Below are 24081 nucleotides of genomic sequence, written 5' to 3'. Positions count from 1 at the left end.
CAAGAAATAGTAAATAAAATTATATTTCATATTGTAAAATGTATTTAACTTTCCATGCATGAAGGTCGTTACAAATTTCATGAACAATTTCATAACTTACAAAAACTAATATATATTGTATTCCAAAGAGAGTTGGTATGGGTATTAAAACTTTAATTAAAACAAAGTACCAAACAACACTTCGACCAGTCAGTTACAAACCATATTAACCTGAAAATGACCCAAGTGGGTCACTGTTCTCCACTTTATTTCAATTAAAGTTTTAATACCCACACCAGCCGTCTTTAGAATACATTTTTACTTCAAGTAGGTGTTTTTTGTCATCATGAATTATGAATGTTATTCATTGTTCTCATATTTTGTACATCTTAAAATACTATTTACACACATTCAAACGACTCACCTTAAATAATCAAGGAGACTTCCAGGCAGTACTGGAATAAATATATGTTGCCTGAAACATAAACCAAAAATACTAACTTTTTGTTTCTTCTGAAAACAGAGGCATTGGTGACCTGTGTTGAGCAAGGAAGTTGCATTTTTGAAGATATATAGTTACGTAGGACAGTTATAAGTAATATTAATATGTATGTGTGAAATATTTTATTTCATAAAACATAACTATGCTCAAATTTAATGACAATGTTAGCTCACCATTTTGCACCAGCTATTACACATACATGTGTGTGCTTCTGTACACCCATACACCTAAAACTATGCAACACCAACAAAATAATAAATGGTAAAAGTTTTTTAATAATTTATTTAATCACTGGTACTGAAACACTTTTAGTTACAGCGACTTCATTTAGTTTTAACATTAAAGGGTGTACAGCTATGGTTACTCAACCTTTCTCCCTAAGCTCCTGTAAACCACTGAAATTCTAGTACAAAGTAAAACCATTATAGTTTACCTACAAATAGTCTACCTGTTTTTGTTTGTGCAAAATCCCGTGAACTGGCAAAGTAGTTGAAACAGACCAATGGTTTAGAAACACTATAATTGCCTCAATTACCTCATACAGATCTAAATACATAAACTATTATAACTATTAAAATACTATGTGAATAATTTTATAAAATACTTTAATATGAGGCTTCAAATATTTACTTCATTTTTTTTTTTAATACTGACTCCATTAAAACTTGTTTTACAGCACATTTAGTTTTCACTGTTTCAAGACCACTTCAGTTTCGGGGAGAAAACGGTTTTTCACGGCTTTATCTTGGTAAGCGAGATTAACAAATACATTAGTAACCCACAGCTTTTCACAAACACACATACCAATGAATGTATTCACTTAATTTATTTATGAAAGTGTAGGAACTTTCCACAAACACTTTGTGTGACCTGTATTGGTAATAAAACTAGCACAATGTAAGGGAGAACACTCCCACAGTAAACTGTAAAAGTAAGTTCCACTGGTAAGGCAGTAGGAAGACAGAGAACTCACCACTGCATAGGATATAAAAGTGCATTAACTGCCTGAACACATGCTGTCAAGCGATTTAATCTGTTAGAAGTCACCATTATTCTTCTTTCATGCAATGCACTAAAAACAAAGAAAATAAAACCGAAGTTAATATATACTCCATCGATACTAATGTTCGAAACAAAATGTTAAAATACAGAGAAAATGTCATTTTTAATAATGAATCTTGAAACATCAGCATCATAAGAAGAAAACTACTCATAATGAAATAAATATAACTGTAATACAAAACATTGGAATGATATAAAATGATACAGCTTTGAAGTATACACACAAACACACACATATTATATTTGATACACAAAATACAACTGTTTAAATTATTTTCTATTTGCCTTAAAATAGTTTACAAATCATTCTTCTTGCAGCATAAATACAAATCACTTCATTATATTATAAAATCACTAGTACTCAGTGCTACAGATAAGACACAAATCAACCTAAATAAGCACCTGCTTACATGAAACGTGCATTAGATATACGAATTGTGCACATCAAATATGCACAGTATTTGCTTTTACGTATATCATTCACGAACACACGCATATTTGCCACTTTAAAAGAAAAAACTAGCACAATGTATGAGAGATCACTCCTACAGTAAACTCAATAAGCAACCTGTCCTGGTAATAAAACAAGCACAATGTATGAGAGATCACTCCCACAGTAAACTCAATAAGCAACCTGCACTGGTAATAAAACAAGCACAATGTATGAGAGATCACTCCCACAGTAAACTCAATAAGCAACCTGCACTGGTAATAACACAAGTACAATGTATGAGAGATCACTCCCACAGTAAACTCAATAAGCAACCTGTACTGGTAATAAAACAAGTACAATGTATGAGAGATCACTCCCACAGTAAACTCAATAAGCAACCTGCACTGGTAATAAAACAAGCACAATGTATGAGAGATCACTCCCACAGTAAACTCAATAAGCAACCTGCACTGGTAATAACACAAGTACAATGTATGAGAGATCACTCCTACAGTAAACTCAATAAGCAACCTGTACTGGTAATAAAACAAGTACAATGTATGAGAGATCACTCCCACAGTAAACTCAATAAGCAACCTGTACTGGTAATAAAACAAGTACAATGTATGAGAGATCACTCCCACAGTAAACTCAATAAGCAACCTGCACTGGTAATAAAACAAGCACAATGTATGAGAGATCACTCCCACAGTAAACTCAATAAGCAACCTGCACTGGTAATAACACAAGCACAATGTATGAGAGATCACTCCTACAGTAAACTCAATAAGCAACCTGTATCGGTAATAAAACAAGCACAATGTATGAGAGATCACTCCTAGAGTAAACTCAATAAGCAACCTGTCCTGGTAATAAAACAAGTACAATGTATGAGAGATCACTCCCACAGTAAACTCAATAAGCAACCTGCACTGGTAATAAAACAAGTACAATGTATGAGAGATCACTCCTACAGTAAACTCAATAAGCAACCTATACTGGTAATAAAACAAGCACAATGTATGAGAGATCACTCCTACAGTAAACTCAATAAGCAACCTGTACTGGTAATAAAACAAGTACAATGTATGAGAGATCACTCCCACAGTAAACTCAATAAGCAACCTGAACTGGTAATAAAACAAGCACAATGTATGAGAGATCACTCCCACAGTAAACTCAATAAGCAACCTGTACTGGTAATAAAACAAGCACAATGTATGAGAGATCACTCCCACAGTAAACTCAATAAGCAACCTGTACTGGTAATAAAACAAGTACAATGTATGAGAGATCACTCCCACAGTAAACTCAATAAGCAACCTGTACTGATAATAAAACAAGCACAATGTATGAGAGATCACTCCTACAGTAAACTCAATAAGTAACCTGTACTGGTAATAAAACAAGTACAATGTATGAGAGATCACTCCTACAGTAAACTCAATAAGCAACCTGTACTGATAATAAAACAATCACAATGTATGAGAGATCACTCCTACAGTAAACTCAATAAGTAACCTGTACTGGTAATAAAACAAGTACAATGTATGAGAGATCACTCCTAGAGTAAACTCAATAAGCAACCTGTACTGATAATAAAACAAGCACAATGTATGAGAGATCACTCCTACAGTAAACTCAATAAGCAACCTGTACTGGTAATAAAACAAGTACAATGTATGAGAGATCACTCCTAGAGTAAACTCAATAAGCAACCTGTAGTGGTAATAAAACAAGCACAATGTATGAGAGATCACTCCCACAGTAAACTCAATAAGCAACCTGTACTGATAATAAAACAAGCACAATGTATGAGAGATCACTCCTACAGTAAACTCAATAAGCAACCTGTACTGGTAATAAAACAAGTACAATGTATGAGAGATCACTCCTACAGTAAACTCAATAAGCAACCTGTATTGGTAATAAAACAAGTATAATGTATGAGAGATCACTCCTACAGTAAACTCAATAAGCAACCTGTACTGGTAATAAAACAAGTACAATGTATGAGAGATCACTCCTACAGTAAACTCAATAAGCAACCTGCACTGGTAATAAAACAAGTACAATGTATGAGAGATCACTCCTACAGTAAACTCAATAAGCAACCTGTACTGGTAATAAAACAAGTACAATGTATGAGAGATCACTCCTACAGTAAACTCAATAAGCAACCTGTATTGGTAATAACACAAGTACAATGTATGAGAGATCGCTCCCACAGTAAACTCAATAAGTAACTTGTACTGGTAATAAAACAAGCACAATGTATGAGAGATCACTCCTACAGTAAACTCAATAAGCAACCTGTAGTGGTAATAAAACAAGTACAATGTATGAGAGATCACTCCTACAGTAAACTCAATAAGCAACCTGTACTGGTAATAAAACAAGTACAATGTATGAGAGATCACTCCTACAGTAAACTCAATAAGCAACCTGTACTGGTAATAAAACAAGTACAATGTATGAGAGATCACTCCTACAGTAAACTCAATAAGCAACCTGCACTGGTAATAAAACAAGTACAATGTATGAGAGATCGCTCCTACAGTAAACTCAATAAGCAACCTGTATTGGTAATAACACAAGTACAATGTATGAGAGATCGCTCCCACAGTAAACTCAATAAGTAACTTGTACTGGTAATAAAACAAGCACAATGTATGAGAGATCACTCCTACAGTAAACTCAATAAGCAACCTGTATTGGTAATAAAACAAGCACAATGTATGAGAGATCACTCCTACAGTAAACTCAATAAGCAACCTGCACTGGTAATAAAACAAGCACAATGTATGAGAGATCACTCCTACAGTAAACTCAATAAGCAACCTGTACTGGTAATAAAACAAACACAATGTATGAGAGATCACTCCTACAGTAAACTCAATAAGCAACCTGTACTGATAATAAAACAAGCACAATGTATGAGAGATCACCCCACAGTAAACTCAATAAGCAACCTGTAGTGGAAATAAAACAAGTACAATGTATGAGAGATCACTCCTACAGTAAACTCAATAAGTATCTTGTACTGATAATAAAACAAGTACAATGTATGAGAGATCACTCCTACAGTAAACTCAATAAGCAACCTGTACTGGTAATAAAACAAGCACAATGTATGAGAGATCACTCCTACAGTAAACTCAATAAGTAACCTGTACTGGTAATAAAACAAGCACAATGTATGAGAGATCACTCCTAGAGTAAACTCAATAAGCAACCTGTCCTGGTAATAAAACAAGTACAATGTATGAGAGATCACTCCCACAGTAAACTCAATAAGCAACCTGCACTGGTAATAAAACAAGTACAATGTATGAGAGATCACTCCTACAGTAAACTCAATAAGCAACCTGAACTGGTAATAAAACAAGTACAATGTATGAGAGATCACTCCCACAGTAAACTCAATAAGCAACCTGTACTGATAATAAAACAAGCACAATGTATGAGAGATCACTCCTACAGTAAACTCAATAAGTAACCTGTACTGAAAATAAAACAAGTACAATGTATGAGAGATCACTCCCACAGTAAACTCAATAAGCAACCTGCACTGGTAATAAAACAAGTACAATGTATGAGAGATCACTCCTACAGTAAACTCAATAAGCAACCTGTACTGGTAATAAAACAAGTACAATGTATGAGAGATCACTCCCACAGTAAACTCAATAAGCAACCTGTACTGGTAATAAAACAAGCACAATGTATGAGAGATCACTCCCAGAGTAAACTCAATAAGCAACCTGTACTGGTAATAAAACAAGTACAATGTATGAGAGATCACTCCCACAGTAAACTCAATAAGCAACCTGTACTGATAATAAAACAAGCACAATGTATGAGAGATCACTCCTACAGTAAACTCAATAAGTAACCTGTACTGGTAATAAAACAAGTACAATGTATGAGAGATCACTCCTACAGTAAACTCAATAAGCAACCTGTACTGGTAATAAAACAAGTACAATGTATGAGAGATCACTCCTACAGTAAACTCAATAAGCAACCTGTACTGGTAATAAAACAAGTACAATGTATGAGAGATCACTCCTACAGTAAACTCAATAAGCAACCTGTACTGGTAATAAAACAAGCACAATGTATGAGAGATCACTCCTACAGTAAACTCAATAAGCAACCTGTACTGGTAATAAAACAAGCACAATGTATGAGAGATCACTCCCACAGTAAACTCAATAAGCAACCTGTACTGGTAATAAAACAAGTACAATGTATGAGAGATCACTCCCACAGTAAACTCAATAAGCAACCTGCACTGGTAATAAAACAAGCACAATGTATGAGAGATCACTCCCACAGTAAACTCAATAAGCAACCTGCACTGGTAATAACACAAGTACAATGTATGAGAGATCACTCCCACAGTAAACTCAATAAGCAACCTGTACTGGTAATAAAACAAGTACAATGTATGAGAGATCACTCCCACAGTAAACTCAATAAGCAACCTGCACTGGTAATAACACAAGTACAATGTATGAGAGATCACTCCTACAGTAAACTCAATAAGCAACCTGTACTGGTAATAAAACAAGTACAATGTATGAGAGATCACTCCCACAGTAAACTCAATAAGCAACCTGTACTGGTAATAAAACAAGTACAATGTATGAGAGATCACTCCCACAGTAAACTCAATAAGCAACCTGCACTGGTAATAAAACAAGCACAATGTATGAGAGATCGCTCCCACAGTAAACTCAATAAGCAACCTGCACTGGTAATAACACAAGCACAATGTATGAGAGATCACTCCTACAGTAAACTCAATAAGCAACCTGTACTGGTAATAAAACAAGCACAATGTATGAGAGATCACTCCTACAGTAAACTCAATAAGTAACCTGTACTGGTAATAAAACAAGTACAATGTATGAGAGATCACTCCTAGAGTAAACTCAATAAGCAACCTGTACTGATAATAAAACAAGCACAATGTATGAGAGATCACTCCTACAGTAAACTCAATAAGTAACCTGTACTGGTAATAAAACAAGTACAATGTATGAGAGATCACTCCTAGAGTAAACTCAATAAGCAACCTGTAGTGGTAATAAAACAAGCACAATGTATGAGAGATCACTCCTACAGTAAACTCAATAAGCAACCTGTACTGGTAATAAAACAAGCACAATGTATGAGAGATCACTCCCACAGTAAACTCAATAAGCAACCTGTACTGATAATAAAACAAGCACAATGTATGAGAGATCACTCCTAGAGTAAACTCAATAAGCAACCTGTACTGGTAATAAAACAAGTACAATGTATAAGAGATCACTCCTACAGTAAACTCAATAAGCAACCTGTATTGGTAATAAAACAAGTATAATGTATGAGAGATCACTCCTACAGTAAACTCAATAAGCAACCTGTACTGGTAATAAAACAAGTACAATGTATGAGAGATCACTCCTACAGTAAACTCAATAAGCAACCTGTATTGGTAATAAAACAAGTACAATGTATGAGAGATCACTCCTACAGTAAACTCAATAAGCAACCTGTATTGGTAATAAAACAAGTATAATGTATGAGAGATCACTCCTACAGTAAACTCAATAAGCAACCTGTACTGGTAATAAAACAAGTACAATGTATGAGAGATCACTCCTACAGTAAACTCAATAAGCAACCTGTATTGGTAATAAAACAAGTATAATGTATGAGAGATCACTCCTACAGTAAACTCAATAAGCAACCTATACTGGTAATAAAACAAGTACAATGTATGAGAGATCACTCCCACAGTAAACTCAATAAGCAACCTGTATTGGTAATAAAACAAGCACAATGTATGAGAGATCACTCCTACAGTAAACTCAATAAGCAACCTGTACTGGTAATAAAACAAGTACAATGTATGAGAGATCACTCCTACAGTAAACTCAATAAGCAACCTGCACTGGTAATAAAACAAGTACAATGTATGAGAGATCACTCCTACAGTAAACTCAATAAGCAACCTGTACTGGTAATAAAACAAGTACAATGTATGAGAGATCACTCCTACAGTAAACTCAATAAGCAACCTGTATTGGTAATAACACAAGTACAATGTATGAGAGATCGCTCCCACAGTAAACTCAATAAGTAACTTGTACTGGTAATAAAACAAGCACAATGTATGAGAGATCACTCCTACAGTAAACTCAATAAGCAACCTGTAGTGGTAATAAAACAAGTACAATGTATGAGAGATCACTCCCACAGTAAACTCAATTAGCAACCTGTACTGGTAATAAAACAAGTACAATGTATGAGAGATCACTCCTACAGTAAACTCAATAAGCAACCTGTACTGGTAATAAAACAAGCACAATGTATGAGAGATCACTCCTACAGTAAACTCAATAAGCAACCTGTAGTGGTAATAAAACAAGTACAATGTATGAGAGATCACTCCTACAGTAAACTCAATAAGCAACCTGTACTGGTAATAAAACAAGTACAATGTATGAGAGATCACTCCTACAGTAAACTCAATAAGCAACCTGCACTGGTAATAGAACAAGTACAATGTATGAGAGATTGCTCCTACAGTAAACTCAATAAGCAACCTGTATTGGTAATAACACAAGTACAATGTATGAGAGATCGCTCCCACAGTAAACTCAATAAGTAACTTGTACTGGTAATAAAACAAGCACAATGTATGAGAGATCACTCCTACAGTAAACTCAATAAGCAACCTGTATTGGTAATAAAACAAGCACAATGTATGAGAGATCACTCCTACAGTAAACTCAATAAGCAACCTGCACTGGTAATAAAACAAGCACAATGTATGAGAGATCACTCCTACAGTAAACTCAATAAGCAACCTGTACTGGTAATAAAACAAACACAATGTATGAGAGATCACTCCTACAGTAAACTCAATAAGCAACCTGTACTGATAATAAAACAAGCACAATGTATGAGAGATCACTCCCACAGTAAACTCAATAAGCAACCTGTAGTGGAAATAAAACAAGTACAATGTATGAGAGATCACTCCTACAGTAAACTCAATAAGTATCTTGTACTGATAATAAAACAAGTACAATGTATGAGAGATCACTCCTACAGTAAACTCAATAAGCAACCTGTACTGGTAATAAAACAAGCACAATGTATGAGAGATCACTCCTACAGTAAACTCAATAAGTAACCTGTACTGGTAATAAAACAAGTACAATGTATGAAAGATCACTCCTACAGTAAACTCAATAAGCAACCTGCACTGGTAATAAAACAAGCACAATGTATGAGAGATCACTCCTACAGTAAACTCAATAAGCAACCTGTACTGGTAATAAAACAAACACAATGTATGAGAGATCACTCCTACAGTAAACTCAATAAGCAACCTGTACTGGTAATAAAACAAGTACAATGTATGAGAGATCACTCCTACAGTAAACTCAATAAGCAACCTGTACTGGTAATAAAACAAGTACAATGTATGAGAGATCACTCCTACAGTAAACTCAATAAGCAACCTGTACTGGTAATAAAACAAGTACAATGTATGAGAGATCACTCCTACAGTAAACTCAATAAGCAACCTGTACTGGTAATAAAACAAGTACAATGTACGAGAGATCACTCCTACAGTAAACTCAATAAGCAACCTGTACTGGTAATAAAACAAGTACAATGTATGAGAGATCACTCCTACAGTAAACTCAATAAGCAACCTGTACTGGTAATAAAACAAACACAATGTATGAGAGATCACTCCTACAGTAAACTCAATAAGCAACCTGTACTGGTAATAAAACAAGAACAATGTATGAGAGATCACTCCTACAGTAAACTCAATAAGCAACCTGTACTGGTAATAAAACAAGTACAATGTATGAGAGATCACTCCTACAGTAAACTCAATAAGCAACCTGTACTGGTAATAAAACAAGTACAATGTATGAGAGATCACTCCTACAGTAAACTCAATAAGCAACCTGTACTGGTAATAAAACAAGTACAATGTATGAGAGATCACTCCTACAGTAAACTCAATAAGCAACCTGTACTGGTAATAAAACAAGCACAATGTATGAGAGATCACTCCTACAGTAAACTCAATAAGCAACCTGTACTGGTAATAAAACAAGCACAATGTATGAGAGATCACTCCTACAGTAAACTCAATAAGCAACCTGTACTGGTAATAAAACAAGTACAATGTATGAGAGATCACTCCCACAGTAAACTCAATAAGCAACCTGTACTGATAATAAAACAAGTACAATGTATGAGAGATCACTCCTACAGTAAACTCAATAAGCAACCTGTACTGGTAATAAAACAAACACAATGTATGAGAGATCACTCCTACAGTAAACTCAATAAGCAACCTGTAGTGGAAATAAAACAAGTACAATGTATGAGAGATCACTCCTACAGTAAACTCAATAAGTATCTTGTACTGATAATAAAACAAGTACAATGTATGAGAGATCACTCCTACAGTAAACTCAATAAGCAACCTGTACTGGTAATAAAACAAGCACAATGTATGAGAGATCACTCCTACAGTAAACTCAATAAGTAACCTGTACTGGTAATAAAACAAGTACAATGTATGAGAGATCACTCCTACAGTAAACTCAATAAGTAACCTGTACTGGTAATAAAACAAGCACAATGTATGAGAGATCACTCCTACAGTAAACTCAATAAGCAACCTGTACTGGTAATAAAACAAGTACAATGTATGAGAGATCACTCCCACAGTAAACTCAATAAGCAACCTGTACTGGTAATAAAACAAGTACAATGTATGAGAGATCACTCCCACAGTAAACTCAATAAGCAACCTGTACTGGTAATAACACAAGTACAATGTATGAAAGATCACTCCTACAGTAAACTCAATAAGCAACCTATACTGGTAATAAAACAAGTACAATGTATGAGAGATCACTCCCACAGTAAACTCAATAAGCAACCTGTACTGGTAATAAAACAAGTACAATGTATGAGAGATCACTCCCACAGTAAACTCAATAAGCAACCTGTACTGGTAATAAAACAAGTACAATGTATGAGAGATCACTCCCACAGTAAACTCAATAAGCAACCTGTACTGGTAATAACACAAGTACAATGTATGAGAGATCACTCCTACAGTAAACTCAATAAGCAACCTGTACTGGTAATAAAACAAGTACAATGTATGAGAGATCACTCCTACAGTAAACTCAATAAGCAACCTGTACTGGTAATAACACAAGTACAATGTATGAGAGATCACTCCTACAGTAAACTCAATAAGCAACCTGTACTTGGAATAAAACAAGTACAATGTATGAGAGATCACTCCTACAGTAAACTCAATAAGCAACCTGTACTGGTAATAACACAAGTACAATGTATGAGAGATCACTCCTACAGTAAACTCAATAAGCAACCTGTACTTGGAATAAAACAAGTACAATGTATGAGAGATCACTCCTACACTAAACTCAATAAGCAACCTGTACTGGTAATAACACAAGTACAATGTATGAGAGATCACTCCCACAGTAAACTCAATAAGCAACCTGCACTGGTAATAAAACAAGTACAATGTATGAGAGATCACTCCCACAGTAAACTCAATAAGCAACCTGCACTGGTAATAAAACAAGTACAATGTATGAGAGATCACTCCTACAGTAAACTCAATAAGTAACCTGTACTGGTAATAAAACAAGTACAATGTATGAGAGATCACTCCTACAGTAAACTCAATAAGTAACCTGTACTGGTAATAAAACAAGTACAATGTATGAGAGATCACTCCTACAGTAAACTCAATAAGCAACCTGTACTGGTAATAACACAAGTACAATGTATGAGAGATCACTCCTACAGTAAACTCAATAAGCAACCTGTACTGGTAATAAAACAAGTACAATGTATGAGAGATCACTCCTACAGTAAACTCAATAAGCAACCTGTACTGGTAATAAAACAAGCACAATGTATGAGAGATCACCCTACAGTAAACTCAATAAGCAACCTGTACTGGTAATAAAACAAGCACAATGTATGAGAGATCACTCCTACAGTAAACTCAATAAGCAACCTGTACTGGTAATAAAACAAGTACAATGTATGAGAGATCACTCCCACAGTAAACTCAATAAGCAACCTGTACTGATAATAAAACAAGTACAATGTATGAGAGATCACTCCTACAGTAAACTCAATAAGCAACCTGTACTGGTAATAAAACAAACACAATGTATGAGAGATCACTCCTACAGTAAACTCAATAAGCAACCTGTAGTGGAAATAAAACAAGTACAATGTATGAGAGATCACTCCTACAGTAAACTCAATAAGTATCTTGTACTGATAATAAAACAAGTACAATGTATGAGAGATCACTCCTACAGTAAACTCAATAAGCAACCTGTACTGGTAATAAAACAAGCACAATGTATGAGAGATCACTCCTACAGTAAACTCAATAAGTAACCTGTACTGGTAATAAAACAAGTACAATGTATGAGAGATCACTCCTACAGTAAACTCAATAAGTAACCTGTACTGGTAATAAAACAAGCACAATGTATGAGAGATCACTCCTACAGTAAACTCAATAAGCAACCTGTACTGGTAATAAAACAAGTACAATGTATGAGAGATCACTCCCACAGTAAACTCAATAAGCAACCTGTACTGGTAATAAAACAAGTACAATGTATGAGAGATCACTCCCACAGTAAACTCAATAAGCAACCTGTACTGGTAATAAAACAAGTACAATGTATGAGAGATCACTCCCACAGTAAACTCAATAAGCAACCTGTACTGGTAATAACACAAGTACAATGTATGAGAGATCACTCCTACAGTAAACTCAATAAGCAACCTGTACTGGTAATAAAACAAGTACAATGTATGAGAGATCACTCCTACAGTAAACTCAATAAGCAACCTGTACTGGTAATAACACAAGTACAATGTATGAGAGATCACTCCTACAGTAAACTCAATAAGCAACCTGTACTGGTAATAACACAAGTACAATGTATGAGAGATCACTCCTACAGTAAACTCAATAAGCAACCTGTACTGGTAATAAAACAAACACAATGTATGAGAGATCACTCCTACAGTAAACTCAATAAGCAACCTGTAGTGGAAATAAAACAAGTACAATGTATGAGAGATCACTCCTACAGTAAACTCAATAAGTATCTTGTACTGATAATAAAACAAGTACAATGTATGAGAGATCACTCCTACAGTAAACTCAATAAGCAACCTGTACTGGTAATAAAACAAGCACAATGTATGAGAGATCACTCCTACAGTAAACTCAATAAGTAACCTGTACTGGTAATAAAACAAGTACAATGTATGAGAGATCACTCCTACAGTAAACTCAATAAGTAACCTGTACTGGTAATAAAACAAGCACAATGTATGAGAGATCACTCCTACAGTAAACTCAATAAGCAACCTATACTGGTAATAAAACAAGTACAATGTATGAGAGATCACTCCCACAGTAAACTCAATAAGCAACCTGTACTGGTAATAAAACAAGTACAATGTATGAGAGATCACTCCCACAGTAAACTCAATAAGCAACCTGTACTGGTAATAAAACAAGTACAATGTATGAGAGATCACTCCCACAGTAAACTCAATAAGCAACCTGTACTGGTAATAACACAAGTACAATGTATGAGAGATCACTCCTACAGTAAACTCAATAAGCAACCTGTACTGGTAATAAAACAAGTACAATGTATGAGAGATCACTCCTACAGTAAACTCAATAAGCAACCTGTACTGGTAATAACACAAGTACAATGTATGAGAGATCACTCCTACAGTAAACTCAATAAGCAACCTGTACTTGGAATAAAACAAGTACAATGTATGAGAGATCACTCCTACAGTAAACTCAATAAGCAACCTGTACTGGTAATAACACAAGTACAATGTATGAGAGATCACTCCTACAGTAAACTCAATAAGCAACCTGTACTTGGAATAAAACAAGTACAATGTATGAGAGATCACTCCTACACTAAACTCAATAAGCAACCTGTACTGGTAATAACACAAGTACAATGTATGAGAGATCACTCCCACAGTAAACTCAATAAGCAACCTGCACTGGTAATAAAACAAGTACAATGTATGAGAGATCACTCCCACAGTAAACTCAATAAGCAACCTGCACTGGTAATAAAACAAGTACAATGTATGAGAGATCACTCCTACAGTAAACTCAATAAGTAACCTGTACTGGTAATAAAACAAGTACAATGTATGAGAGATCACTCCTACAGTAAACTCAATAAGTAACCTGTACTGGTAATAAAACAAGTACAATGTATGAGAGATCACTCCTACAGTAAACTCAATAAGCAACCTGTACTGGTAATAACACAAGTACAATGTATGAGAGATCACTCCTACAGTAAACTCAATAAGCAACCTGTACTGGTAATAAAACAAGTACAATGTATGAGAGATCACTCCTACAGTAAACTCAATAAGCAACCTGTACTGGTAATAAAACAAGCACAATGTATGAGAGATCACTCCCACAGTAAACTCAATAAGCAACCTGTACTGATAATAAAACAAGTACAATGTATGAGAGATCACTCCCACAGTAAACTCAATAAGCAACCTGTATTGGTAATAAAACAAGTACAATGTATGAGAGATCACTCCCACAGTAAACTCAATAAGCAACCTGTACTGGTAATAACACAAGTACAATGTATGAGAGATCACTCCCACAGTAAACTCAATAAGCAACCTGTACTGGTAATAACACAAGTACAATGTATGAGAGATCACTCCTACAGTAAACTCAATAAGCAACCTGTACTGGTAATAAAACAAGTACAATGTATGAGAGATCACTCCCACAGTAAACTCAATAAGCAACCTGTACTGGTAATAAAACAAGTACAATGTATGAGAGATCACTCCCACAGTAAACTCAATAAGCAACCTGTACTGGTAATAAAACAAGTACAATGTATGAGAGATCACTCCCACAGTAAACTCAATAAGCAACCTGTACTGGTAATAAAACAAGCACAATGTATGAGAGATCACTCCCACAGTAAACTCAATAAGCAACCTGTACTGGTAATAACACAAGTACAATGTATGAGAGATCACTCCTACAGTAAACTCAATAAGCAACCTGTATTGGTAATAACACAAGCACAATGTATGAGAGATCACTCCTACAGTAAACTCAATAAGTAACCTGTACTGGTAATAAAACAAGTACAATGTATGAGAGATCACTCCTACAGTAAACTCAATAAGCAACCTGTACTGGTAATAACACAAGTACAATGTATGAGAGATCACTCCTACAGTAAACTCAATAAGTAACCTGTATTGGTAATAACACAAGCACAATGTATGAGAGATCACTCCTACAGTAAACTCAATAAGCAACCTGTACTGGTAATAACACAAGTACAATGTATGAGAGATCACTCCCACAGTAAACTCAATAAGCAACCTGTACTGGTAATAAAACAAGTACAATGTATGAGAGATCACTCCCACAGTAAACTCAATAAGCAACCTGTACTGGTAATAAAACAAGTACAGTGTATGAGAGATCACTCCCACAGTAAACTCAATAAGCAACCTGTACTGGTAATAAAACAAGTACAATGTATGAGAGATCACTCCCACAGTAAACTCAATAAGCAACCTGTACTGGTAATAAAACAAGTACAATGTATGAGAGATCACTCCCACAGTAAACTCAATAAGTAACCTGTACTGGTAATAAAACAAGCACAATGTATGAGAGATCACTCCCACAGTAAACTCAATAAGCAACCTGTACTGGTAATAACACAAGTACAATGTATGAGAGATCACTCCTACAGTAAACTCAATAAGCAACCTGTATTGGTAATAACACAAGCACAATGTATGAGAGATCACTCCTACAGTAAACTCAATAAGCAACCTGTACTGGTAATAAAACAAGCACAATGTATGAGAGATCACTCCCACAGTAAACTCAATAAGCAACCTGTACTGGTAATAACACAAGCACAATGTATGAGAGATCACTCCTACAGTAAACTCAATAAGTAACCTGTACTGGTAATAAAACAAGTACAATGTATGAGAGATCACTCCTACAGTAAACTCAATAAGTAACCTGTACTGGTAATAAAACAAGTACAATGTATGAGAGATCACTCCTACAGTAAACTCAATAAGCAACCTGTACTGGTAATAACACAAGTACAATGTATGAGAGATCACTCCTACAGTAAACTCAATAAGTAACCTGTTCTGGTAATAAAACAAGCACAATGTATGAGAGATCACTCCCACAGTAAACTCAATAAGCAACCTGTACTGGTAATAACACAAGTACAATGTATGAGAGATCACTCCTACAGTAAACTCAATAAGCAACCTGTATTGGTAATAACACAAGCACAATGTATGAGAGATCACTCCTACAGTAAACTCAATAAGCAACCTGTACTGGTAATAACACAAGCACAATGTATGAGAGATCACTCCTACAGTAAACTCAATAAGCAACCTGTACTGGTAATAACACAAGTACAATGTATGAGAGATCACTCCCACAGTAAACTCAATAAGCAACCTGTACTGGTAATAACACAAGTACAATGTATGAGAGATCACTCCCACAATAAACTCAATAAGTAACCTGTACTGATAATAAAACAAGCACAATGTATGAGAGATCACTCCCACAGTAAACTCAATAAGCAACCTGTACTGGTAATAACACAAGTACAATGTATGAGAGATCACTCCCACAGTAAACTCAATAAGCAACCTGTACTGGTAATAAAACAAGCACAATGTATGAGAGATCACTCCTACAGTAAACTCAATAAGTAACCTGTACTGGTAATAAAACAAGTACAATGTATGAGAGATCACTCCCACAGTAAACTCAATAAGCAACCTGTACTGGTAATAAAACAAGCACAATGTATGAGAGATCACTCCCACAATAAACTCAATAAGTAACCTGTACTGATAATAAAACAAGCACAATGTATGAGAGATCACTCCCACAGTAAACTCAATAAGCAACCTGTACTGGTAATAAAACAAGTACAATGTATGAGAGATCACTCCCACAGTAAACTCAATAAGTAACCTGTACTGGTAATAAAACAAGCACAATGGAACGTAGCCACTAGAGTTGCTAACCCTAAATTTAAGTTTTAGTTTGTCTATCACAAAATGATTTTTTTTTAAGTTTTCTTTTGTGCAAAAACAAAATGTAGGTATAATTTTAACAAACATAAAAATATCTACCTTGCAAAAAGCACCATCATATTGTTTATGTCAACAGCACTGATGTATTCTAGAAGGTTTCTCTGTTAAAAAGACACACAAGTTGTTTCGATATATATATATAAATAAAACATACAAACATATTCTTTACTAAATAAATCACTGAAGGTTTTCATAATACAAGTAATAAGAAAGAAATTATGAGCTGGAAAGGTATAGATAAAATGTTATTAGCCAAAAATTAAAAAGAGAAAAATGGAAATTACATCTCTCAACACATCACAGACCATTCTGATGTAAACATCTATTGTGGTAAATATATAAAGTAAAAAATGAACTGTGATCCAAAATCATGCAGCCATGGTCAGTTGAGAGTTACAATACTGATAGAAACACTTAAAAGTACCAGTGACATGTGACATCAAAATCTGACAACAGTTGAGTAATGGTTAGTATTTTAATTTCAATAAAAACAATATTTTTAAGACTATTTCTGTTGTTGCTGTATTAAAGCAATTATAGAAAAATATATTCAATGCATTATAAACAACTTATTTTGTACAAAAATTATAGAACTTTGACCATTAACATTTTACAGGTTTCTATTGATTAAATGTCTATTTTCCTTTAAGTAATGTTTAAGGTGTTTTTTTTAATATGAGCTGACATTTTTCTATCAATAAGAAATATATTTTGTGGAGAACGTAGAAAATATTTTTTACACTTATACATTAATTTACTTTTCATAAAGCTACACAATAAGGCCAAGAAGACCAATGTATAACCCTTTCTCAACGGTCTCTGCACAATATACATAAAATCAAATACACATTCACAGAAATTAAATATTTACAGCATAACTTCAGATGCAGCATGTGTATCTTCACAAAACTTGGCAGACTTTTAGTAAAAATTATATAGGTTTTTGTACACAAAATTAAGAAATTTTAATGAAGTATCTTTAGTATAGATTTGTTTGTGAACATAACAAAGTCTGTTTTATTACTAGTTCAAGTGTGAAGTGATTTCATGTTATGATTAAAAAAAAACATTATTCTTCATCCCAAAAATCTCTAGACCCTCCTAAATACATTTCAAACATTTGTTGTCAGTGAGACTTTATATTTTATCTGTTGTTTTCTCTACCATAGTTATGTTGGGTCTGTCAATTTGACCTACCTTTTATACCATCATAAAAAGGTTATGAAATAAATATAAATTATTTTTTTTGCATGCTAGAATGAATACAAATTATAACATAAAAATACAAATCTTTAGTTTAAAGATAGGTTTGTTTTGTTTTGAATTTCGTGCACAACTACAATAGGGCTATTTACACTAGCTGTTCCTAATTTAGCAGTGTAAAACAAGAGGGCTGCCAACTCGTGGGTTAGTTGGTTGGTTTGACATTTTATGGTGCAAAGCAACTACACTATCTGCAGCAAAAATCTAGTAAAAAGTTAAAATTAAAGTAAATGTATTAAAATTGATAAAGAGGAATCAAGGTAAAACAAAACAAAAGTTTAATTTTTAAATTAAAAACATAAATAACATTAAATCCAACTTTTATATCGTGTACAACAGTAAGCAAGAAACAACACTAATACAAGTTGTAAATGTCCTTCTGTAGCATAAGTTTAATTATCATAACTCGCCAGGATGACTGACAGGTAAGTTCAAACATCAGCATTAGTCACCTGAAGTTGGCCTTTCCAGTCCTACCAACTCTTAGGCTACTCTTTACCAACTAATAGTGGGATTGACCATAACATTATAATGCCCCTATGGCTGAAAGGATTTATTTAGATTTTAAAAAAATATGAAACTTTGAGCAGACTAAAGACACAACCTACCTCATCAAAATTTTGGATCAAAAGAACGTGGAAGCTTTTTAAAAGATTAAAATGGTGGAGAAAACCACTCTAGAAACATTCTAAGCTATTGATTAGTTACTGACATGTCATATATTGTACATATAGGACTGTTTCCAAATATGAAGAGGTGAACAGAGCCACTGTGTTTGATTTAGTACACACAAGTCATATCTCAGCAAATTAAAAAGATATGATGTTATTATTTTACATTCTAGTTTGTCAGTATTGGTAATTTGAGTTCCTAGTTTGTATGAAACTATAGACTTAATATTTAGGCATCACAAACATCTAATTTTAACCACTACCGCATTCAACATATGACATGATTCAAAAAACTGATATTTAGACGTGTTATTTTAATATTTACTTTTAAATTAAGACATTACCTCATATATAATATTAAAGTTTGAATTATAATCTACAATTAGATACCAAACTTATTGACATAAATTTATAAAGTAGTAGTTCATTAAAATGTTGAATGCAAGTCAACAAATGTGAAGACATGTCCTTTGACCCTTCACCCATCATGAAAGGGGTAATAGCACATTTAAAATACACCACATCCATTATAAATTTTTTATATAGCATATGAAGACACAGATTTCCTAATTTCATGTTTGTTCTCACAATATGCTGGGCTTACACATACCAATGATGGAATAAAGCTACGATAGTCAGAAATATCTTAAATATGTTATAAAAATTTATTTACATTTCAGTTCATTATAACACAAACTTTTATATTCTGATTAAGCTTATTCTGTAGTTCAAAATTATTCACATGAGAACTTAAGTTTTATTTTGCTCTTGGTTCTGCAATATTACATTCAAAGAAAAAGCAAGCCACCATTATTCAACATGGAAAAGTTTGGACACAATTTTAATTTTATAACACCTTCAATCTCACATTTTCAGGAATAGCCGGTAATTTTCTGTGGTCAGGGCAACGTGTCATAAATATCTGAAAAATAAGACAAATCATAAACAAGTGGATTACTTTCTTTCTGACTCAAAAAAAATATTAGTTTCTACATGTTTGTTTATTTGGTGTGACAAAGACAACAAAACTGGTCAATAAAAATATTGTTTTGTAAAGACTGAATTCTTTTTAAACCCATACATATCATGACTATCATTAATTCCATAAAAAGAGAGAACAGTCAAGCTCAATATGAAAACAAAGGGGAGATGCTTCATCAGATAAATCTTTATTAATAGTACAGGTAAAACTAGTCTAACCCCCCTAACTCCCCACATACTTCAATCCTCAGTACAACAAATGTTCCAAAACATTTTAAAACTGTACATTTCCTAGTTTAAAAAAATACCTGCACTCTTTCAGTATTCTTCCAAAACTGTATTACTCCAAGCATACCAGGCATATTCATACAAAGTAAATATTCCAATACTGTATTACTCCAAGCATACCAGGCATATTCATACAAAGTAAATATTCCAATACTGTATTACTCCAAGCATACCAGGCATATTCATACAAAGTAAATATTCCAATACTGTATTACTGCAAGCATACCAGGCATATTCATACAAAGTAAATAAAAAACGTTTAAAAAACAACACCTTCAGCAACTATTAGTTTTAAGTTTTAAATATAGACTCCTAAAGTGAGTTCCAAGTTAGTAACCTCTGAAACTTCATGATATTAAACAGCCACATGGATAAAGAAGTTAAGAACATTGTTATGTTTATGCTGAAAATTTATTAAAACAAATGTATTTTAGAATAATTCTGATGTTCCATCTCAAACATGTTATATCTGATTTTGTTACATATATTTATAAAATAATCCAGTCTTTAGAGCACTGGTTCTGAATGTTTTCTAGCTTGTGGATACCCAAATGTTAGTTTTAAATACTGGCAGGCCATCTCAATAAAATGAGGAATTTCCTGGGTTTCAAACATCCTTAATTCACCGAAAAACTGCTCTGTTTTACCACATATACAGTGTTACACACATTTTATATTCACTTGATATTTTCAATGTATACAGTTACATTATTAGTTCTATACCAGTCTTTAAGACTTTGCAGTTTCCTTTCTATAATTACATAACACTTCCTTGAACCACTTTAATAGAGTTTGTGCATGTCGATAACTTAAGTTCTGGAGCAACATATCTCAACATTTTTGACACCAGAGACTGACTCACTGCATTTTTAATTGTCTCAGATCACTGATAGGAAAGTGTGATGAAAAACTCTTACAACTTACATATGAATATTCTGTTAGTTTTGTGAAATATCATGGAACAGTGCCAATAAAAGACCAGTGGTTGAGAAACACTGTTCTGGATAATCAACCACAAATGATAACTGTATTATTAATGTAAGTTTAGTTTTTAAGTTAACAGATAGTCTATGCTTGTGTTCAGCTCTCTTTGAGAATGCAAATTTGTAAATTCAAGATACACTAAACAAATTACCACACCAAAATTTTTACAGTAATGGAAGATACGATTTTTGTGTGTGTTACCATTCAAGCACCACCAATGAATCTCAGAAACATTCATAAAACCTAGCACAAGATAGAATAATTTACACTAGAATTGTCTTTCCTATTAGACTGTAGGTTCAATTCGTCAAAATTCAAATACATCAGTAACAGTTCAGTAATCTAAATTTGTAACAAAATATACACAAACATAATAATGGTTTATGGTTTGTTCAAAACCTAAATTTAAAGCAAAAATGTTAACAGTCATTTCTCGCAAACAATATTTTTGTTAAGCAATTCAAAATTAGATACCTGATCACATCAGTTCAGTAACATATCCGATATGAACAGATAAATGATTATTTAAAAATAATTTCACCAATATGGAAGAAGACAAAGTACAACAGTGTATTCTTTGGATTCTCTAATCTGTATGTTTCTTCTAAAAAACAAATGCAAACAAGCGATTGCAGAGTTACACATATTATCACTCATGTATTATCTTTCTACTGATGTGAAAACTATGTCAGAACAATATCTCACTTCCTGGCCGTTGTTCCATAATACACGAAGCGTGTGTCCAGGTACTGGGACTGGTGTATGATACAAAGCCTTAAGAAATATCCAGATAGCTTTCTGGAAAGAAAAAAAAAAATGAAAACACAATGTTATTGATTTATGCTTTTGGGATTATTAACAATATCTTGACAAGAGACAATGATGAAAACTACACATTTTAAATTTTTGTTAAAAGATCCAACCATCACACTTATAATTTGTTTTAAATTCTTGTAACAGATTCAACCATAACACTTGTATAGCAACACCAAAAATGTAACAGACAGAATGAAAACTTTTGGAATAAGATACGTTACATTAAAATGGTTTACAACTTATTTATTGAAATGAGCATGTATGTTAAAAATAAATAATAAATCTAGTGATGATTTATATCATCATATGGTTCTACACATTGACCAATATTAGTTACAGCATACATAAATGATTTCTGTAACTAAAGTTTATAACAGAAAAGTACCACATTTACCACAGATGCAGAGTTAACTGCTAGTGTAGAAGTATTCCAATATTAAACAATACCAATAAAAGAAATAAATTAGATGTTCTTTCAGTTAAAGATTTATGTGAACATAAATGAAAATGTTTTTTAACTGTATATTAACAAAAACAGGATTGTATACAATATTAACTGTAGAATGCAGACATTCACAAATCAAGACTGGATGTCATAAAACTCAGGTTTACAAGCTGATAAAAATTTACACTGGAAACAACATGTTAATGACATAGCTAACACATTCAGATTTATACTGACCAAAGTTATTTAATAATCATGTACTTAGAGTAACTTATTTTCATGGACAAGATATCTTATTTAGTAAGAAATTCTGTTGTGTTCTTTTTTTTTGATGGGAGGTGCTAAATGGGAGGAAACTAAAAGATAAAAAGATAAATATTTCTTTTCACGAAATTCAAACTCACCTCATTTTTTGATGTAATTTCAGACATGGAATTGAGGATCGTGTAAAACGTTTCATGCCAAGGAAGATAACTATTATTTACGTTAAAAAAGAAAAAAAAGACATCAGAACTAGAAAATATGATTTACAACATGTCACGAGTTCAAAATGTGAGATAATTATCTAGTTATCATAATTCATGTAACTTTTATGTGCTATGATCATGGTTAGGTGTGATATTTCACTCATAAACACCAATAATGTATTTTAAAATATTTAAATAAAATAAACTGACACCCACCTGAGAAATACATAAGTTGGAACACCAGGAGCATGGCGACAATACCCAAAGGTCCACTTGCTATCAACATTTGTGAGGACAAACGTAAAAAGCTGGACATGGTTACTACAATTACACAAACCAGAACACTTTAGTGTAGTGTACAATATTACAACCTGAAACTTGAATAAATAACAAACCATTTTGAAAACAAATATTGCAATTTCAATGTTCCTTTACAGACAGAGGCGTAGCTAAAGTTTTAAGCTCCCAGGCACAAAATCAGTTTTCTGCGCCTGGGGACAGATGTACCCTTTTGTTCCCCCTAGCTACGTCACTGTTTATAGACCATTTAACAGTTCCATTCACTTCTCAGAATCAACTAGTAACTCATATGTGATTAGGTATTTGAATACTTTCATTCTCATTTGTTTGGAAGTCACTAAAACTTCCAAGTAAAATATAAAGAGTCTTAAATGCTGAGTTGATTCAAATACTTATGTCATTCAAACATTAAAAAAAAAAAATTATTCATCAGGTAAATTTGTACGTTCTACCTCAAGCAAATTTGTGCAAGTCATGATAATTTATTTTTAAGATAATCTGTACACCTCACACACAACACTGTTTTTTCTCCTCATGCATCTATATACATCATCGTGTTTTCTTCAACTAATTTTCAATACTTTGCA

At 33.5% G+C, this 24081-nt stretch overlaps 1 protein-coding gene across 2 annotated transcripts in view; it reads right to left on the bottom strand.

Moving 5' to 3' along the window:
- Window positions 1-24081, bottom strand: part of LOC143247663 (uncharacterized) — a 59506-nt gene that overhangs the window by 25801 nt on the left and 9624 nt on the right. For both annotated transcript variants that reach the window (XR_013026648.1, XM_076496046.1), the window contains exons 4-9: window positions 23411-23515; window positions 23132-23201; window positions 22172-22264; window positions 20082-20135; window positions 17319-17380; window positions 1455-1553 (exon numbers count right to left, since the gene is read on the bottom strand). Coding sequence is in view for 1 of the 2 variants with exons in the window: in XM_076496046.1 (XP_076352161.1) it covers window positions 1455-1479 (25 nt within the window). In the remaining variant the exon portion in view is untranslated. The remainder of the gene's footprint in view (window positions 1-1454; window positions 1554-17318; window positions 17381-20081; window positions 20136-22171; window positions 22265-23131; window positions 23202-23410; window positions 23516-24081) is intronic.

This window comes from Tachypleus tridentatus, chromosome 3 (genome assembly GCF_004210375.1).
Source record: "Tachypleus tridentatus isolate NWPU-2018 chromosome 3, ASM421037v1, whole genome shotgun sequence".
Classification (NCBI taxonomy): Eukaryota; Metazoa; Arthropoda; class Merostomata; order Xiphosura; family Limulidae; genus Tachypleus; species Tachypleus tridentatus.
The sequence above is the reverse complement of the archived record's forward strand: the minus strand, read 5'-3'. Positions and strand labels throughout refer to the sequence as shown.